The 21,055-nt window shown below is 36.6% G+C and overlaps 1 protein-coding gene across 1 annotated transcript in view; it reads left to right on the forward strand.

The window, feature by feature from the left end:
* The window catches only part of babam2 (BRISC and BRCA1 A complex member 2), an 89,509-nt gene extending 69,645 nt beyond the window's left edge, over window positions 1-19,864 (forward strand). Inside the window, exons 7-12 of the mRNA XM_016236045.1 lie at window positions 3,847-3,956; window positions 13,380-13,479; window positions 16,933-17,003; window positions 17,854-17,936; window positions 18,300-18,453; window positions 19,552-19,864. Coding sequence (XP_016091531.1) covers window positions 3,847-3,956; window positions 13,380-13,479; window positions 16,933-17,003; window positions 17,854-17,936; window positions 18,300-18,453; window positions 19,552-19,615 — 582 coding nt within the window. The 3' untranslated portion in view covers window positions 19,616-19,864. The remainder of the gene's footprint in view (window positions 1-3,846; window positions 3,957-13,379; window positions 13,480-16,932; window positions 17,004-17,853; window positions 17,937-18,299; window positions 18,454-19,551) is intronic.
* Window positions 19,865-21,055: the final 1,191 nt, after the last annotated feature.

Raw genomic sequence — 21,055 nt, forward strand, 5'->3', positions numbered from 1 at the left:
TAAATTGATTTACGATGCATTCAAAGCTGTAAATAGCTTTGTTTAAACCAGTTTATACACACTATATGCACACTATTAATTGCTTTTGGGAAATCCCCCTTACTTGCTGAAAGAATTATTTATTTTTATTATTCAAAATGTATTCATGTGTCTTTTATCATATTTTTGTTGACATACCAACAACAGCTCTTAACTGCTGTAAAAATCATTTTAATGCACAGGCTTCCATTGCTAATTATTTTATTAAGCTTCATTGTTCATTTTAATCATGTCATTGTTAAATATCTTTAGAGTGTTTGTTCCTATGCCAATACCAGTCACACACAAAAAAAAAAATCTTCTCCATCTCCTCTTTCTTGTGCCAGCCATAACCTAACAATCCCACAAATGCCCATCAGCAAGAATGAATTATGTCTCTGGGAACGCATGGGTCATACCATAGTGCTGTACTGATGCAAGCTGATTAAATCAAGCAACACCTTGGGATGTAGATGCCCCCTCCCCTCCCCCAGCCCAGGTCCATGTCATATGATGGCGGCTGATGAAGAGCAAGAAGACACAGATGACAAGGGTAGCCATCAGCTTTGCGCTTGACATTTTGTTCCTCCTGCATTCAAACAGATTCACATGTTAAAACTGCAGTGTATTAAGCAAGTCTCAAAATGCGGTTTTAAACAGGCCCTGTTTCATACCATCACAAACATGTAACCAAACCCCATCATCAGGGTGGGGCTTTTCATATCATTAGGATGTTCACTTTTAGAAGATTGTTGGCTGAGATGGTGAACTGGAACGTGGTTTGTGTAATATTAGTAACATTATTAACACATTATTGTGTTGATAATGTAGTCAAGCCAAAGGTTGATGATATCAGTTACCGTTACGTGTCTGAAATCGGGATATTCGATAAAGGCTGGAATACACTACATGATTTTTGGAGGGGTTGACGTTAGTTGCCGAATGTCAGAGCCAGTCTGCAGATTTGAGTTGACAGATTCAATAGAAAATCGCGTAGTGTATGATGGTCACAGACTCCATCCAGTCGGAGGATATCAAACATGTTTGATTTTTTGAGCCGATTTTAGAACACATATTGTTTTCATTTGTCACGCATCTCCTAGCAATAAGGCACACGCTTCTGCATGAGTTTGTTTTGATCGGAATGACTTCAAAGTGTGGTAGTGTATGATCCTCAGTCGTTTAGTGTACAGTATATCCCCTTTCACACATACAGACTTTACTGGTAAATTGCCGTAAAGAGATCATGTGTGAACAGGCCCTTCTTAAAAATACTGGTGAATTAGTTCCAGCAATTTACCGGTATGAGAAGTTTAACATTAACATTACCAGTAAATTGATGGAATTCTGCTGTGTGTGAACACAGAATGAAAATTACCGGTATGAGCACGTACGAGTTCATAACACAGTTACGTAAGACGTGTACTCCAGGCCAATCCAGAGCCGTTGAAATTCAAACTTCAGTGGCTCTGGGCCAGTCATAAAATTTTGATGCAATGATGATTTACTCTGCACTGTGTAGTTCGGTTTGAAGTCATCTAATACGATGTCTCTTGGCCAAAAGAGTTGGATTGATTGTGATTGTGAACGTTTGACACAAAAATGAAAACAACAAGAAGGTGCTGCCGTTTACAGGTAATTTCCATTTAATGATGCAATGTCACAGAATTTACCGGTAATTTAAAACTGATGTGTGATTGGTGCTTTACCGGAAAAAAGATGGAACGCTATTGCCTGTGTGAACAGCGCATTTTTGAATTTACCGGTAAAGTCGTTCCGCTAATTTTACGGCAGTTTACTGGTATTACTGTGAAAGGGGCTTATGATGGCCAGTTTTTTCTCTGTGACTATTACAAAGTCGGTAAGCGTATGCTGCCCAGTATTTTAAGATCTATCCAGTTTTTAAATGTTGTGTAGTGTATTCCATCTACTCTTGAAACAACTTGAAATCATGAAAACTTGAAACAATTCTTTATAACTCCACCTTTTTACTTTAAAGTGAAAAACTAAAATAAATTTAATGTGCATATACAAACCCAATTCCAAAAAAGTTGGGACACTGTACAAATTGTGAGTAAAAAAGGAATGGAATAATTTACAAATCTCATAAACTTATATTTTATTCACAATAGAATATAGATAACATATCAAATGTTGAAAGTGAGACATTTTGAAATGTCATGCCAAATATTGGCTCATTTTGGATTTCATGAGAGCTACACATTCCAAAAAAGGTGGGACAGAACTTCCACATCATTGCATTCTGTTTTTATTCACAATTTGTACAGTGTCCCAACTTTTTTGGAATCGGGTTTGTATTTTGACCTTACGAAATAATCCATATTAAAATAGATCAGATACTAGCAGAAAATTGCTAGTATTCCAGCTACACAAACTTGATTCCATGCATCATTGTGGTGCAAACCATGTCAGTTGTGTACACAATGCAAATTGTTGGATTCTTAACATTGCTCTAAGACATCATTACCAACAACACAACCGAAACAAAAATATTTGAGTCTTATAATGTGTTACTTAATTGTGATGTATTTTGTATTTTGCTCTAATGTATCACAGAAATCTTTTGGCGCTCATAATTGGACTAGCCAGAGCAATACAACTTTGTTAGAGATGAGAGAACCATTTTGCTATAACATCAAATAGACTGTCAAGCCATGGCTGAATATGTCCCATTCATATTTATCAAGGCTGAGCACGCTGTTTCTCCCCAGACCTCAATGTGCCTCACCGAGTTATGCGTTAGCTTATCCCGCACACGTCCCCTCAAACTGGTAACGTCACATATCCAACACACACGGCTCACTCTAATGGGAGCAGAGGTTACACGGCAGGCAGCAATTATCACAAATGGATGAGTTCAAACCGACTGAAAGACATTTAATTAGAGCCCTCTGTTACCACCACGGTGCTAATGACGTACAACAGGGCCTAGCTGTAGGAAAACTGGGCTCAGACAGAACAGGAACAGAAAGTATCAACTAGATCCCTGTGGACCCTTTTGATGTGATAAGTTGAAGACTGTCAGATGTGGCCGTAGCTGAAGCTGAAGCTAAAGCTAATGCAGCGTGAATTCTGGTTGTAGTCTTTTCCTGCCAAAATGACACCACCTTCAGATGAGAAGTTGCTCAGCACCAGCCAGGCTGGTCTGTCTGCTAGCTAAAGGCCTTCAGTGTTTCCCAGTGCATTGATTTGCCTCAGAGCCTTTATTCTTAAAGGTGTATTCATGCATTGTAAGGCAGAACCCAAAATTAAAAAAAAAAAAATCCCCATTTGCTGTTGTCTTTCTATGCATTTGATTACTTGACAGTTCATATTACGTATTATTACGTGGGTGGTGCTAATGCGAATATCAAAACGTGTTATAGCTATCTCCAGGACTTTTATCTGTTCTAAGCTTTGATGTATGTGCAATATTACACATGAATGATGTTTCATCGGATCTGTTGTCTGCAATCAAACAATCGCCGCCCACCAGTTAACCACTGAGCTAGAAGAACAGTCAACATAATTCCTTTTTTATGATACAAAAACATATAAGACATTCAGTATTTACATTTATTTTACCTTTTATTTATCTTTTAAAAAAAAGGTGCCTTCTGATGTTTAGATGTCTGTTCATCAGCCAAGCAGACACAGTTGTTGCCCAATCCTGATAATCTCAGAATGGCAAATGCAAACCAATTAATAGGTTTAGCATTAGCATGCACACTCCTGTTTGGTAAAATCTTCCCAACCACATATCTGATTGTCTATACGGTCTATAATATAATAATTTAAAATATAAATTGTCTTTTATACTTCTTTTAGGACACAGCACTGGATCCAGGAGAAGATGTGGCACTTCTATCCGTTAGTTTTGAAGATGCTGAAGCCACACAAGTCTTTCCAAAACTCTACCTGTCTCCCAGCATTGAGCAGTGAGTAACTTCACCCTATTCCATTCAAGTGAAAATTAATTTTCCCAGGTCATACAGAATTGTAATGTTAAAAATCCTCAAGAGATTGGGGCAGGATATATTAAAGGGCTAGTCTCTTTTTTAATTGCCAGTAAAAACATGAAATGCTGAACTATTTCTAGTCGATTGCCATGGCCATTTCAGGGGTGGTATTCTCATTCTAACATTTTATTTCCCCCAAAAAGTTTAGCCAATTTTCACAGACAAGAAAGAGTGTAAATCTTAAATTCTTGTATCTGCTAATAATAATTTAGTGAAAATTGCTTTCTGGGTCTTTGTACTGTTATTTAAGAGATTGAAGCACACGACTTATGACACACCTTATCCAACTGCCAACTTGAGTAAATGAACTAAAGACAGCACTTCCTCTTCTGCTGTTTACTTCCTGAAATCCTGGAGGAATTGAGAGTTAGTCAGTAAAAAAAAGTGTTCTATTTACGCAAGGACGAGAGCCGTTACTAAAGGGTTCGGTTATTGATGTGACTTGCAGAACATTACTGACTCTGTTTTCAGTTAGTGTACAAAACAAAATTCTTCCCACCTGTCCAGTGTTTGTGCATTACAACCTGGACATAATTTGATCTTGTGCACCATGGAACATGTTCATAAATAGTGGTACTCATCCACTCCTGCTTTAATCATTTCATGTGAGCTTGCTACAGCTGTTCAGGGATTTACAGATGATCAACATATTGTCAATACAAGGCCGATAATTATTTCGCTGCATGCTCTCTGCATGCAGCAGTGAACAACCCCCCTTTTTTTTTTAAACAGCCTTGGTTTAGATTTTTCCATTTCACACTTAGAGCTCATCGTACATCTGCAATGAGAAGTTTATGCATTCGGTTACACTTTACTTGAAGGGGTGTGCATAAGACTGACATGACACCTTCATAATCATGACATGACACCTACATAATCATGACATGACACGTCATGAATGTGAAGGTTTTTTTTATGCATGTTTATGACAACTGTCATTAAGTGTCATTCCCTCAGTTATGTAATTTTTAATGCAAAGATGACATTGTTTGAGATGTCTTTGTTATGGGCTATGGTTAGGGGTAAGGGTAGGGGTAGGGTTAGGTTAGGGTTAGGTCAAATAATGTCATATTTGCATTAAAAATGACATAACTGAGCGAATGACACTTAATGACAGTTGTCATAAACATGCATAAAACCTCCTTCATATAAATGACATGTGTCATGTCATGAATATGAAGGTGTCATGTCAGTCTTATGCACACCCCTTCAAGTAAAGTGTTACCATGCATTCTAACCCACAATCAATATTTCTATTGTAATTTGTTTTTTCTTCTGGAACCCTCTTATTGTGCTCTTTTTAAGCCAGATCTGTATGAACTGAGGCTTGTACCAATGAATCCTGATAATTTAGCAAATTCTATTATATGTAGTACAATATGGAAGTATAAAGTTGTAATCTACTTTGTCAACCATGAAATTATCAAAAATGGCTGTAGTTAGCCCGACATTTCCCTCTACCCTCTGCAGTATCCAGAACACAAGGTCACTTCTCAGAAGGAATGTAGGAACCTTCAGTGTGACTTCACAACAGATAGATCTCAATGGGCAAGGTCTGCTAATGCCAGCCTCTGGGTGCCTGATGAATTTTTTATTTTTTTTTTGTCTTTCACTGTGCTGTCCTCCATCCACTCAAATCAGCATAGCGGGAGGGGAGGAGGAACAAGCCCGTTTGTTTGCTCTGCAGCCATGTCAGCTTCTATCTGTCATGGCCACACTCTCTCCACCCCGTTATATTATGGTAGTTTGGATCATACAGGACCACACAGGGTTGACCTTGCCTCCATGCATGCACTGTATCAGCTCAAACTAGGGTGACTTAGGAGAAGGGACAGGTGGGTGGAAGTATATGTGTGTCTGTGGGTGTGTTTTTTTTTACAAAGGTAGAGCCAGGGGGGCCAAAGCAATGCTGGAAATGTAGAAACGGGGCTCCTGAGGACATACCTGAAAAAGAATGAATGCTAAAACAGTGGCACAGTGTTTTTGAAGCCCACTTTTCTGTCTGCGATTTGAACTTTTTGCACAGATACTGATGCTCATACAATACACACATTGTAAACAGATTTTTTTTTTTCGTGAGTGGGTGGATGTTTATACCTGAGATGAGTTGAATTTGTATTGGGGGTGTGTGTGTGTGTGTGTGCGCACGTTTTGGGGATTTATGAGGACACAAATTTGTATAATGACATGGGTATGACATAGGTATTACAACAAGAAGATGATTTATGAGGACATTTTGAGTGTCCCCATATTTCAAAAGGCTTATAAATTATTCAAGTTTTTTTGAAAATCTAAAAATGCAGAAAGTTTCCTGTAAGGGGTAGGTTTAGGTGTAGTGTTGGTGTAAGGCGATAGAAAATACGGTTTGTACAATATAAAAACCATTACGCCTGTGGAATGTCCCCACAATTCACAAAAACAAACCTGTGTGTGTATGTATGTGTGTGTGTTTGTGTGTGTGTGTGCGTGCGTGCGTGCGTGCGTTTGCACGTTTCTTGTGCTTTGTGCCATTTGGCGCTGGCATTCATGTTCTGTGGTCTCAACTTCAGCACAATATATAGTGTTGCTATAGGTACTAAAGGGATGCTCTAACCAAAAATTTAAATTGTCATTATTTACTCACCCTCATATGGTTCCAATCTTGTATGCATTTCTTTCTACTGTGAAACACAACAGAAGACATTCTGAAGAACTTTCCAAACCAAGCAACACTGGAGCCTTTTGACTTGTCCATGCTTCCTTTTGTACAATGATAGCAACACATGCACTATATTTCAAGTCTTCTGAGGACATATGATAGCTTGATTTAATGTTTTTGACAAACAGATTAAAATTGAAGCTTTATTCAATTAATTTTAGACCGTGAAGGACTGGGCCAGGACATTTCTCCTTTTGTGTTCCACAGAAGAAGTCATTTGCAGGTTTGGAACAACATGCGAGTGAGTAAATGATAATGACAGAATTTTCATTTCTTTAAACAAACCCAGCACATGTGAGGAATCCCCTGCTTCAGCTCTCATCCAGGCTGGCACAGAACGCATCCCCTCCAGCCAGCCAGTCATGCGACCGTCCCTGCGGCCCTGTCACAGAACCAGAGAGAGAGTGAGTGGGACTTGAAAGAGAAGTGCAAGAGAGAGGTCGCTCTCAGCCTGCCTGAGCTGAGTGAAATAAAACCCTCCCAGGAATCCTTCTCTCTAGCTCCGTCTCTGACTCTCTTTCTCTGAGTCCACATATCCAGGTTTACCCGGAGTATCGCTCTTGCAGTGATGGCCACTCTCTACTCCCACACAGCAGGCTGTGTTATTATGACTGTGAAGTGCTCACTGAGTTTGACTTCACATCTCCTTCAACATGTGATGGTGCGAGATCGACTCCTACACATTCTATAGTTTGACAGCGCTGTGAACACTTTTCCCCCCCTTTTCCACTCTTTTTTTCTCTTCTGTTTTTGATTGCATTTCTGTCTATTTAGAAGACAGCTATTTGTTGGTTGTGCTTTGTATTATTGTGCAGATTGTTTGTCGTGTTTTTTTCGTTTGTCTCTGGTTGTTGTTTATTCTGTTATTTTCTTTGTTATTGAGATCGTAAAACAGTGTGGGTCTATTCACAAGCCCAATAACACTCTGAAAAGTAGGGGTGGGGGGAGAAATCGATACAGTATAGTATCGCGATAATTTCCGCGGCAATACTGTATGGATACACGGACGCCAAGTATCGATCTTTTATTATACTATTTGGTAGAGTAATAAAATCAATTTCTTTTCAATCTAGATGGTGGTGTTGAGTTTTTTTCTGGTGAGGTCAACTGGGTCACCTTCATATAGAAGCCCGTTTCCGCCATTGAATAAAAAAATAAAAAAAGGTAATTGCGACTTTTTATCTCACAATTCTGACTTTTTTTCACAGAATTGTGAGATATAAACTCGCAATTGTGAGTTATAAAGTCAGAATTGCGAAATATAAAGTCAGAATTCGGACTTTTTTTCTCCGAATTGCGTGATATAAACTCACAATTGCGAGTGATAAAGTCAGAATTGCGAGATATAAAGTCACAACTGCGAGATAGAAACTCGCAATTCTGACATTTTTTTCTCGCAATTCAGAATTTTTTTCTCGCAATTCTGAATTTTGTTCTCAGAATTGTGAGATATAAACTCGCAATTGCGAGTTATGAAGTCAGAATTGTGAGTTTATATCTCGCAGTTCTGACTTTTTCTCAGAATTGTGACTTTATGTCTCGCAATTGCGAGTTTATATCACGCAATTCTGACTTTATTTCTCAGAATTGCGAGTTTATATCTCTCAATTATGACTTTTTAACTCGCAATTGCGAGTTTGTATCAGGCAATACAATACGATAAACAAGGAGGGGATGCAAGTAGAGATGCACCAAATCTTCGGCATTCGAAAGAGAAAAACGGACGAAAATGCGAACCGAAAATATAGGCTACATACAATAATAATAATATATATGGCGCGCCCCACCCTGCAGTGTTCAGCGCGCAGGTTTCACTCTCCTCGTCACTGCTCGGTTTGACGCTCCGCTCTATATTCCGCTCTATGAATTAGAGATGGGCGTATCGATCCGAAGTATCGATATATCGATACTGACACGAGTATCGAAAGTATCGATACTCAAACAAAAAATATCGATACTAAGGTGTGTTTTATTTACCGTATTATTATTGATTATTTCAAAGGGTTACTAATGACGCATCATTTGGATATTTTCATGTCTGGGAAAAATTTGGGATTAAACGGGTTAAAATGTGTTTTAAACATAAAGTTAAGTGGTTTTCATTACCCATTTTACTCTTAGTAATTTAATAATTTCATAAATTTCATAATTTAAAAGTTTAGTGCAGAAGTATCGAATCGGTATCGATATCGACGATACTGCCTTGAAAAATATCGGTATCGTATCGAAAACAAAATAAGGGGTATCGCCCATCCCTACTATGAATGTGCGTTCCGCTCATGTACCGCTCATGCTCATGCGAAAAGTCCGCTCAAATAACGTGCTGACAGGAAATTTATATGCAGTATACTTGCTCCTGTTTGCAGTAGCGTTACTGTGCTGTAATATGGTGTAGTTCAGCTGTACTGAGCAACGCTGGTAAAATGATGCTACCTTCAGTGATGCTATGCTCTGCTCATATGCTCTGATAATAATAGCTTTTTAGGACTATACATTATTTGGATAATTAGTCCAAAAAAAACAACAACATCTGATTCTGTTACATAGAAGTGAATAAAAATAATATATTGATATTTAATATTAAGGTAACACTTTACACCAAGGTTCCATTAGTTAATGTTAGTTAATGTATTAACTAACATGAACGAACAATGAACAATGCATTTATTACAGTATTTATTCATCTTTCTTATTGTTAGTTAAGGAGAATACAGTTGTTCATTGTTAGTTCATGTTAATTCAGAGTGCATTAACTGTTAACAACCACAACTGTTGATTTTAATAATGAATTAGTAAATGTTGAAATTAACATGAACTAAGATTAATAAATGCTGAAGAACTATTGTTCATTCTTAGTTCGTTAACTAAAGTAGTTAACTAATGTTAACTAATGAACCTTATTGTAAAGTGTTACCAATATTAATATAAATTCTGTCCAGTTTCATTGTGTTCCTTTCAGTAAAAGTGTGGTTATTTTATTGGCTTGTGTTTTTTTAAAATTCAGTATCATTAAAATTTAGTTAAATTGAAAAAGTCTTACAAAATTACTTAATATTATTTAATAAAATAATAAATAATCATTACAAAGCATTTTTGGTTTAGGTTTTCAGCCAAGTGCATCCAGAATTTTCGGTTTCCGTTTCGGCCCAGAATTTTCATTTCAGTGCATCCCTAGATGTAAGACTACATGTTTTATTTAATTTAATTTAAATTTAACAGTAATTTACTTTCAAATGCCCCAATTGCTGAAGGGTCTGCACAAATGTTTAAAACAATTTCAAGTTGCATTGTTCAAAATACCTGTAGTAGCACAGCAGTGCATACCTGTTTACATTTAATTAAGGTGGACTAGATTAGACTGTAATACAAATAGTTGAGTTTGCCAGGTGCATACAACATTTATGACAGGTTTTCATGAAAGTGTTGGTCAGTTTGTCTGCTTGACAATCCCATTTTGCACTGCAACAATTAAACTGAAGTGCGATAAACAAACTGAGAAATGTTTATTTTTAGTTAAAACAGATGTTGCCAAAGTTTTCCTTTGGGGACATAATTAAAAGTTGGAAAAAGGTAATAAATTGCAATTTTTTCGCAGAATATCGCAATATATTTAAAATCGCAATAATATTGTATCGTGACACAAGTATCGTGATAATATCGTATCGTGATTCCCACCCCTACTGAAAAGTGCAAATCTTTTAAAAATATTTAATAATAATCAATAAAAAGAATGATCAATTGTTATTGATAATATTGTTTTGTTTTTACTATCAATGTTGAAAAAAATTTTGGCACTTAATATTTTTGTGGAAATATGGGTAGGTTTTTTTTCAGAATTATTTTTTGAATGGAAAATTCAAATTAACAGCATTTATTTGAAATTGAAATCTTTTGTAACATTATAGATGTCTTTACTGTCAATTTTGATCAATTGTATGTGTCCTTGCTGAGTAGAAGTATTGATTTATTTAAAAAATATATTTTTTTTTTTGGAATGGTAGTGTAAAAAATTATTAAGCAGCAAGAACTGCTTTCAACACTGATAATAAGAAATGTTCCCTGAGCACCATGAGTCATGTTGAAAATTCAGCTTTGCCATCACATGAATAAATTACATTTAAAAATGTATTAAAATGTAAAAGTTATTTTAATATTTTTGTCGTAAAATTTTTTATGGTAACAGTTTAAAAACAACAAGTCTTTAGATATTGTGAAAATTTTTTGTTGTCCTTCATGTTGTCCTTGAAGCAGGGTTGGGCAAATTCAGTCCATCCCTGCCTTAAAGCAACTTTTACTTGATCCATGACTATATCCAAGATAAATTAGACATATTACCATTCTCATATTTATTTATTTTTGTCTGTTGGCTTCTGTGAATCCTTGTAATATCTGCTCAAGCGAGTCAGAACAGAATATTCATAGACAACTTCAGTTCGAGGTTGTAATTCCATAATCTTCCCTAAAAATATCGCCTGCTGAGATTTTTCTTGGTTGCTTCAAATAGCTATTAAACAAATATCCCCACAAGTCTACCCTGTTCCAACAGACAAATTCTCATCTACTCTGGGGTACTTATGGCTGCTGGCGTTATGCCTGCACACAACCTGCAGATGCTGGGACAAAGCATACCATTAGTGCTGTTTGCTAAAGTCATGCAGTACACAGGGTCAGAGATTTTTCTAAATCTCACAACCTTAGTATTAAACATTGACGCATAACTCAGAATATCTAGGGAACAACTGGTAGGGGCATTTACTAACAACCTAGCAACCACACACAACACCTTAGCACCACGCCAACAATATTTGCACAGGCAAGCATCACACACATCAGAATCAAGCTGTATCTCCATGGAGATGCTGCTCTATTGTCATTGTAGCACAGGACAACATTGTGTTATGACTGAGCCCGATGGAGAATTGACAGCTGAATAGCGTTTGAGTGGCGTCCCTCTTCATTTCCTGTTTCCGCAGTTAATAAATTACACGTCTGTGCATTAACATCTTTAAACAGTCCATGAATATACTTCAGGAGCTTGATGGACGTGAATGACATTTCCATGCTTGTATATTGCCAAAGACTGTTTCAGCAAAAGGTAATCTTACTGTCAGTCAAGGGCATTGTTGATCTAAACCCAACTGACAGAGGATTCTAGATGCTATTCTTCATATATTCAGAGACTAATTGCAGAATATCTGAAATGTTTCTTTTTTTCCCCCTTTTTTTTTTTAAATTGAGTATTTTGTAATCTTCCTTCATATTCTATTAAGAGATCCCTCTTATTTGTTCGGCTGTTTATAAAAAGACTGTCCAAGCAAAAATAAGCATCTAACAACCAAACCTCCAACATAAGAGTCTACATCATATTTTTCATACATCATCTCATCCTTCATTGATCTGGCAACTTCCACTGTTCTCTGAGAATCCTGTATTTGTGGGGGTTTTTCTCTCTTCCCGTCTGCTGTATAGCAGAACATTCATCTGTTCATGTGTAAAGCATTGGGGGGGTTATGTATGGTGCAGATTTCTAAGCACAGATGCAGTGTAGACCAGCAAAGAAAAAAAAAAACTTTCCTTGAATGCATTGTAAGTCGTTGTGTATAAAAGCATAGTCCAATACCATTCTACTAATCATTTCAATCACAAGGTCTTGAACAAATGATAAAAATTTGAATGTAAAACATGATTGAATTTCTAGGTTACACTTTATTTTAAGGTGTCCCTGTTAGGGTTGCAAAGGGGTGGAAAATTCCCGGTAAATTTCCGGAAACTTTCCAAAAATCCCTGGAATATTCCAAAAGATCCTGGAAAGTTTCCAAAAATTCTGGAACGTTTCTGAAATTTACTGGAAATGTTCCACCTTTTTTGAAACCCTAGTCCCTGTTATAGTGTAATTATACATTTAAGTACTGAGTAATATTACTTAACTGCATGTACTTACTAGATGGTTAGGGTTAGGATTAGGGTTTGTCTTAGGGTTACTTGCTCATAATTATGCATCCTTTATTGTTATTATAATAGTAAGTACATGTAACGTGTAACAAGGGCACCTTAAAATAAAGTGTTACTAAATGATGTTTCTTACATATAATTTATGCATAGGCTTTTGATGGTAAATTCTTGGGAGGGAGGGAAAAAAAACAGCAAGTTCCCAGCAGACAAAGCACCTCTTGAAATTGTTTGAGAAAATGCAGAAAGTGTGCAGAGCTGTAATAGTCTTCGAAGGACTACTTTTAAGAAGCTAAAATATAGGAGAGTTTTGGTCCCAGTAATTTCCATGTGTTATTCCACAGTTTTGAAGCCTTAATAGTATTATAAAATGTGAAAAATAGTCGTTATAAAGAATGAGTAGATAATCTATTGTGTAATTATGGAAATGGGTTGTAGATGCTGTTCCAGGTTCTGCACACTAAAGTACTTCAGAATTCCCAAACTGAACATAGAGGAGTGTTTAGGCAGTGATGCCCGAAAATCAGCTGCTTTGTGCTTTCACCAAATGTTGACTTCCAGAAACACTTTTAGCAATTCACTGACTTTGCTATATGGGATACAGGAACTGTCAATAATGTTATTAATTTTAAGGCATGTATGGGTGAATTAAAATTTTATTTATGTTTTTTTATTTCCTCCTCTTTCTCTCTCAGTGCACTTGGAGGATCTTCGGCATTACATATCCCAGCATTCCCCAGTGGTGGCTGCCTCATTGACTATGTGCCTCAAGTGTGCCAATTACTCACAAACAAGGTATAAAATAATCCTTACTTTCTGTTTGTGTTCCTTCGTTTAATTACTACGATCGTAAAATCAGTTAGGTTACATTATAAGTGAACTGTGGGTTTGTTTATAATATACAATGATTTTTACGGATGGTAAAGTTGATGCGTTTGTATGAATCGCATGCATGTGTTTATGTACATTTCTGATCAGTTTAGAGAAGGCCTTATGACAAGCGGAAATAAGATGGAAAAAATTACTGTCACTAGCCTGACGAGTGACTGACATTCCTTTCCCCTGACATCTCTACTTCAGTTCAGCCCCACTGTTCATATCCACACAGACAGCATGAATAATCAACCCTTCCAATCTTCCACTTCATGCCCCACCAGTGGCCACCAGCTCCTCAGGACACACTCACCTGAACTAGGGTCACACATTAGTCTACTTGAAAATGACACAATTGACAACATAGAATTTACTTGCCCCAGTTTTAAGTTTATATTAGAGAAATTAGATTCATATAGATGATGTGTTTCAGATCTACTCCAGTGCTTGAAGTGTAGTGTTCTGACTCAGACAGAGAGGTTTTTGGAGTCATTAAACATCCTCACACCAAACAGGAAAACCAATCTACTCACTATTTTGCTTTCACAGCCTAGTTATGTTTAGAATCACACTCTTGCAAACTATTCTTACTGAAAGTGTTGTTGGAAACTTAGTGATGGTGACATTGAAGTCATAAGGCTACGTTTGGCTTTTTACTTTTGAAGATTGTATTTAGGCTTCAAAATTCAAAAACGTTGTTCTCATTTGTTAATCATGATGAACAAAATGTGTAAGCTTCATTGATAAGCCCATTGGGTTTTTGTTGAGGGTACCACGGTGATGGATTGACCTATAAAAATATGCCATCACGGCAGCACTCTGTAATTTGTGTGATGACAGACCAAAATTTAAACCATCATTCACTGATCACTTTCAGCTCTGCTGCAGCTCTCAGATCAGATGTGCTGCCAGTTTCATGACCCACATCATGTTATGACAGATCGCATCTGTGTCAGTAAAACTAGTTATGAATGGTATTTTCTATTCCAGAATGAGCACACAGACACCGAAAGCTGGACTCTTGAACTTTTGCGATAAAGCATGTTCTGTGTTCACTGATCTCACCTGTCAGCATCTCCCACGCTCCATGTGTGGGTGTAGAGTTCACCGATCCAAAGTTCCTGACACACCTCCTCTAAACAAACAAGGCTTAGAGAATCAAAAAGAGCAAGTGTGTGACTTGCATTGAGCAGCATAATGTTTCTTTCAGATGTGGGTCTTCTCTGAAAACTCACTGAGTGTCGATCATGAAACAGAGATCAGCATTGATTCTTACATCACACATCATACACACCAACATCAGAGCTGCTCTCCTCTTGATCTCACCTGTGAAAAACATATCACTCACTTCGTATCGAGCAACTATATCTAATCGGATCTAATAGACCAGTGCTGGAAAGACTTCAAAATTTGCACAACTGCAAATCGCTTCACCTTTTGAGATATGCATAGGGTGTTGTTTTACACACAGAAGATGCAAATTTGATTTGTTGTGTAATGTGTAGAGGACCCGTCACGTCTATTCCTATAATTTTTTGTGTACTGTTTTGACAAACCATTAAAATAATTTAGCTAATAACGATGTTCTTTGACAAAGGATTTTTGAAAAAATAAAATCATCATGATGCTGATTAATACATTAAGATGGTAGTTTAATTGTTTTAATGCAAGCATACTGTTTATGTGAAAATATTTGTTACGTTTAAATTCAATTTAAGTTCAATTTTGCACTTTTTCATCAACTAAGTTGATAGTCAAAATGATGTTAAATTGTTAAATTGAATATAAGTTAAAGTAAAAAGTTAAATTGAATACAATTATTAAAAGTTACATTAAATAGTAACTACATTTAATGGATAATTTTGTCCGAAAACTAAAAACTTTGACTAAAAGTAAAGGTTGTAAAGAAAAGAGTAAAAATAACTGATGTAAACAATGACAAGCCTTGGTGCTCATACAGATGACCATTGTGTCTTAAACCCATTTTCACCTCTCTTTCCACAAATAATTGCATATCTATACTGTTGTCAATGAAGACTTCAAAAATTAGTACAGCAGATTCCAAGAGGCTTGCCATTTGGCTCGTACCTTTATAACTTCAGCATTACGTGGTTTCAGTCAAACTGTAAGAGTCTAACTTCTGCTGATTTAATTAATGCAATCAATTTTCCTCCAGAATGTTTTGTGGTGACAAATAGAATATTGGCATTAAACCCCGAAAAAAGTGCAACCATACAGTTAGGGAACTGCAGTCTGCCAGAATGTGATTTGCTAAATTCAGGGTTATTTATGTACATCTAAGAGGTCAGTGAGTGTAGGTCACCATCAAGCAGTTCGGGACCTGAGGGTCTTTCACCTGCATCCAGTGGAGGTCAGAGCTATGGCTCTCTCTGACTGCCACAAGCTGCCATGCAGGGAAACAAACACTGGGAAGCAAAAACCTTTCCTGGATGCTGAATTTCTTAAACAAGGCATGAAAGCAAAGGGTTCCAAGCAAACTTTTTTCTTGCTATTAATGTACTATAGAGACCTAGATGCTGTATGAGCTCTATATATCACCTCTCTTTTACACAGAACGCATTGTGTGTAACTGATTATGAATTATATATGTTTTTATCGATTCCAGTAGAAAGTTCACATTGAGCCATGATGCTTATGCAGGCAGTGGGAGTTTGAATTTGGCTTGTGTCACTTGCCCAGGCAATCAGGCAAATTATTTCTTCAGACAATGTCGGGTCAAGTCACATTTATTTATATGGCATTTGATAAAATACAGATGGTTTCAAAGCAGCTTCACAGTAATAAACAGGAAAATAACAATAATGTTAGGGGCTGTTTGTTCGCACAGAACATGTTTTTCCATTCCACTGTGTTTTTCCCCCATTGATTAAAAACACTAGATGCACGTGTTTGACAGTTGCGCTTGCTTCTTGCATCTTCTTGCATCTTCAGCATTTCACGTGTGATAAAGTTCAAATAAAAAAAATAAAAAAACACATCCCGAGGCTTTGTTTTATAATCCACTCCACTGCCCACATTTGACATTTTCAAAGCAAAATCATGTTTTGTGTGAATGACCCCTTAATGTTGTAAAATTTATCCTTTAAAAAAAATTACATTTCAGTTGTAAAGCCACTCTACAGAAGATAATAGTGTCTTTATTCAGCTCAAGTCAGTTCAATGTTAATTCAGTTCAGTTCAATAACAGTGTTGGCTTTGCAAGGTTAGTGTCATTATCCATCTCAATTCTGTTCATTGTGAAAAATTGCTTCTAGTGTGGAGGGACTTTTTTCTTTCAGCCACATTCATTTGGTTATTTTTCCACCAATAAACTTTCATTTCAATCTTTTTTTATTGCTTTTTTTCTTACCACAGGTTCAGTATGTCATTCAAGGATATCACAAGAGGAGAGAATACATTGCTGCTTTTCTCAGTCACTTTGGAATGTGAGTCTGTTTTTCCACTTAAATGCTGCTTAATTTATCTCTGTGACATTTAGAGTAAACCATATTCATTTAACAGCTTAAGAATGAGAAAAACACAAGCAATTTATCATAACAGGAGCCTAATAAATTAACAATGTTATTACTAACTTCAGTAGTGAACTAGAATTGTACGTATTCAGATTCTTTATCAACTTTTAACTTTTAATGGAAAGCTAAAAGTGATGTGATACACTTGAGACATATAAACCTCCAAATCGAGACAATGAATAAATAAAACTGGTCTTGCAAGCCTATACCTGTAGTGGTAACCAGTATAGCTGCTCACCACACCCCTGTGATCATGAGAAATTAGTTGCCGACATTAATTCCTTTTTTTTTAATTACTTAGGATAATTCTGCTTCTAATCTCATAAACAAGTACAAACAGCAGCTTTATAATGGGCTCTAATACACAAGGCACCAAGATGTCTCCAGTTTATTAACACACCTTAATACGTCGTCAGACAACGCAGTCATTTATTAAATGTGAAGTAGGACAATGCGTTATTCATATCTTTTGCATCACCAAGAATGCGTGGTTCTTCAGTTTGGTTCTCTTTACAATTACCATTTTTTATATCTCTGATAATGACCCAGAAGATACAATGGCCCTAAAAAAGTATTTGGACTCTTAAAAATGTATGAACGTCATTGCATTAGATGAGAGAATAATTACGATTGCAATTGTAGCTTAAGTCTCCAAATACTTTTTGGGGCTACTGTGTATTAGATTCTTTTGTCAGTTGTTTTGAGGTCACATTTATACAACGATATTATCAATTGTGAATATTACTCTGTTTTGACTACACAGGGGTGTGGTAGAGTATGATGCTGTTGGGTTTACCAAGCTAACCCTTCTGCTCATGTGGAAAGACTTCTGCTTCCTGGTCCATGGTGAGATACATGTTCCCTTTATGCAACACAGGGTCATTGGAAATAAATGACTCTGGCAACATTTCTGCAAAAGACTGAAATGTCTTCCTCCGGGTACATTTTGCTGTACTTTTCCAGTATCACATTCATAAAAAGTCCTTGAGATTTTTAATTTTTTTTTAACTGCATTGAATTGTATGTACAGCTAAGATTTTGCAGAAATGTAGCCAGAGTCACATTATGTCCAGTGAGCATGTGTTGCCTTTATATATTGTGAAAATATGAACTTCTATCACATGTTTATGGTGGTTCATCTTTCATGCTTCACCATTTTTGTTCTGGATGATCTGTATTTGAGCTGTTCTCCATGCTGTTTTCTTGTAGTGGACCTGCCTTTATACTTCCCTCGAGATCAACCCACCCTCACGTTTCAGTCTATCTATCACTTCACCAGCAGTGGGCAGCTCTACTCTCAGGTGCAGAAATCGTACCCCTACAGTCCACGCTGGGATGGCAACGAGATGGCCAAGCGAGCCAAGTAAGAACAAATGAATTATGAATCCTCCCAACAAAGAGCAACCGATAGTTTACTCCCTTTGGTTCCACTTCATGCAGTCAAAGTGAGTTTTCTGGAGGCTATACTGGAATGTGTAGTGTTCAACTTTGGACCTTTTTTTTTGCCTAGCCACACCTCATAGCTGGAGAGCACTCTTTGTCCTGAGTGTGATAAGTGTTTGTGTTCGGCCCGTGTCTTATCTCTGCTTGGATAACTTTTCCTTTGGCTTTCTGGCTTGGCTTTAATCAAGCAGTGATTAAAAATGTAGATTCCCTGATTTACTTTACCAGCTTGTATGGACATTTATTTAGTCTTTTCTGTAATTTGGCCTTATTGGTTATAGTTTGTATCCCCCATCTTTTTGAACATACACTCTAAAGTGTATGTTCAAAGTCTAAAAAATGCTGGGTTGCTTCAACCCAACTTTGGGTCGAATATGGACTAACCCAACTTTTGGGTTAAAAATTTAATATAAAAATTTTACCCAACAGTTGGGTTAGTCCATATTTGACCCAAAGTTGGGTTGAAGCAACCCAGCATTTTTTAGAGTATATATAAGTGGTTGTCGCAATACAAAATACTAAAAATGTGCCAAAAATGTAAGTTGTCAATATTAATACCAGCATAATCTATTGATTCTTTATACACTCTAAAAAATTATGGGTTAAATACAACTCAGTGCTGGGTAAAATAGGGACAAACCCAGCAATTGGGTTGTTTTGACCCAGCGGTTGGGTTAAATGTTTAACCCAACCTTCTGGGTAGTAACCCAACCGCTGGGTCAAAACAGCCCAATTGCTTTTTTAGAGTGTACCAATTTGCGGTCCAACAGCAAAAATTTTCATTAAAAATGTAACTGTTAATATAAATATTAACATATTCAATGAAGTAGTCTTGCATTTCAAATAGAAAAATATTGTTTTTCTTTGAATTAGTCAAGTTAATATTCAGGAGGTGATGTAAGTTTCTACACTCTAAAAAATGCTGGGTTAAATACAACCCAGTGCTGGGTAAAACTGTTGTCGTCTCTCTTTCTCTTTCTTTTCTGTTTCTCTCACTCTCGTTTCCTCTCTTCCACAGGGCTTACTTCAAAAGCTTTATCCCTCAGTTCCAGGAGGGGGCTTTTGCCAATGGAAAACTGTAGATTTACTGTGTGAATTAGGAGCTCTCTGATTTGAATGGAGGGTCTATGAACATGATGTACAGGAGTCAAGCAAGAGTCTGTAAAAGAAACCTGACTCACAAGTCTGCCAACTGGTCCTCTTCAATGCTCCGGCCCTCACAAGCAATGTCATTTGGTACATTTAAAATTACTGTGTGTATTTTCTTTTATATGCTATTTGTGTTGTCTCATGTTCTTTATGAATAGATTGCATCAATAAATCAAGTTACTTTGCTGCTTTACTCGGTTTCTGGTTTTTGTTACTCTGTTATGTTTTAATATTAGTTTTACTTTTAAGGTGTTTTACATTTTTGTACCCGTTTATTTTTGGCAAATCTGATAAATCATTAGCTGAGGTGTATCAGTGTGTTATTTTGGTAACACTTCATGGTGTTCATGGTGTTTGGTTTCATTGATTAACATTAGTTAACTAAATGTAATAAATACTGTAATAAATGTATTGCTTGTTAGTGCATTGCTGCTCATGCATCGAATTGTTAGTTATTGTTAGTTAATCCATTAACTAATGTTAACTAATAGGGATAGGAAATAACTCCAATAAGGCCATGCTTGGATGAACGTGAATATCTTGGATCTGACTGGAGTGACTGTCACTCATAACTCCCCTAGTTATTAGTATTTTGTAAACATAAATTGTGTTACCATTTATTACCAAGATCAGACAAGGCCTAAATGCTATATCTGTTAAATCTCGTCTTTTCACTATTGAATTGTCTTTTTGACTGTGTCAGGAGAAACCGTGAAATCTAAAAATCGAATCATTAACGCCAAACAGATTGGATAATTTGAGGCTTCAAATTCAGTTTAATATTTTGGGGTCAGGGTTAGTTCAAATCCTTAAACCCCAAGAATGAAAAATGGTAATAATGATCCTTGCCCTAGCAAACACTAAGTGTGAGTTCATCAGTACTTAACTTTAAGAGAGAGAAAGAGTTCAGCGCAAAACTTCATGTTGGTTCAATATCGAGTTGCATCATACAGCTATTCATATATCCATACTAGTTTGTAAATATGTATGAAGTAAGTCGTCAAAGAAGGTCTTTATGTTTTTTTTCCCCCAATTAGATTCCACAAAACTGGAAAAAGCATCTAAATTGTGAGCATTATTTTATTTCTAAAATAGTTTGTTTCATCTTGTAATTTGCCAAAGAGAATGTAGTTGCTCTGCATTTTGAGAAATGTGGTTCCAATTTGCATGTATGTGTGAGTGAGTGTCTGCATGTGTTGTTTTCTTGTGATGGAAAAGTGTCTTGGCGTGTCATCACTGCCAACCCTGATCGCTTTTAAGCTTTTAACAAGGTTTCGAACATGAACCAGAGTGAACCATATGTGTGTGAGTGTGTTTGTTAAGGGAGTGTAGACATGAACGGGATGTGTGGGAGAGATCCTACAGCTGAGGGA

This window comes from Sinocyclocheilus grahami, unplaced genomic scaffold (genome assembly GCF_001515645.1).
Source record: "Sinocyclocheilus grahami isolate Dianchi unplaced genomic scaffold, SAMN03320097.WGS_v1.1 scaffold479.1, whole genome shotgun sequence".
Classification (NCBI taxonomy): domain Eukaryota; kingdom Metazoa; phylum Chordata; class Actinopteri; order Cypriniformes; family Cyprinidae; genus Sinocyclocheilus; species Sinocyclocheilus grahami.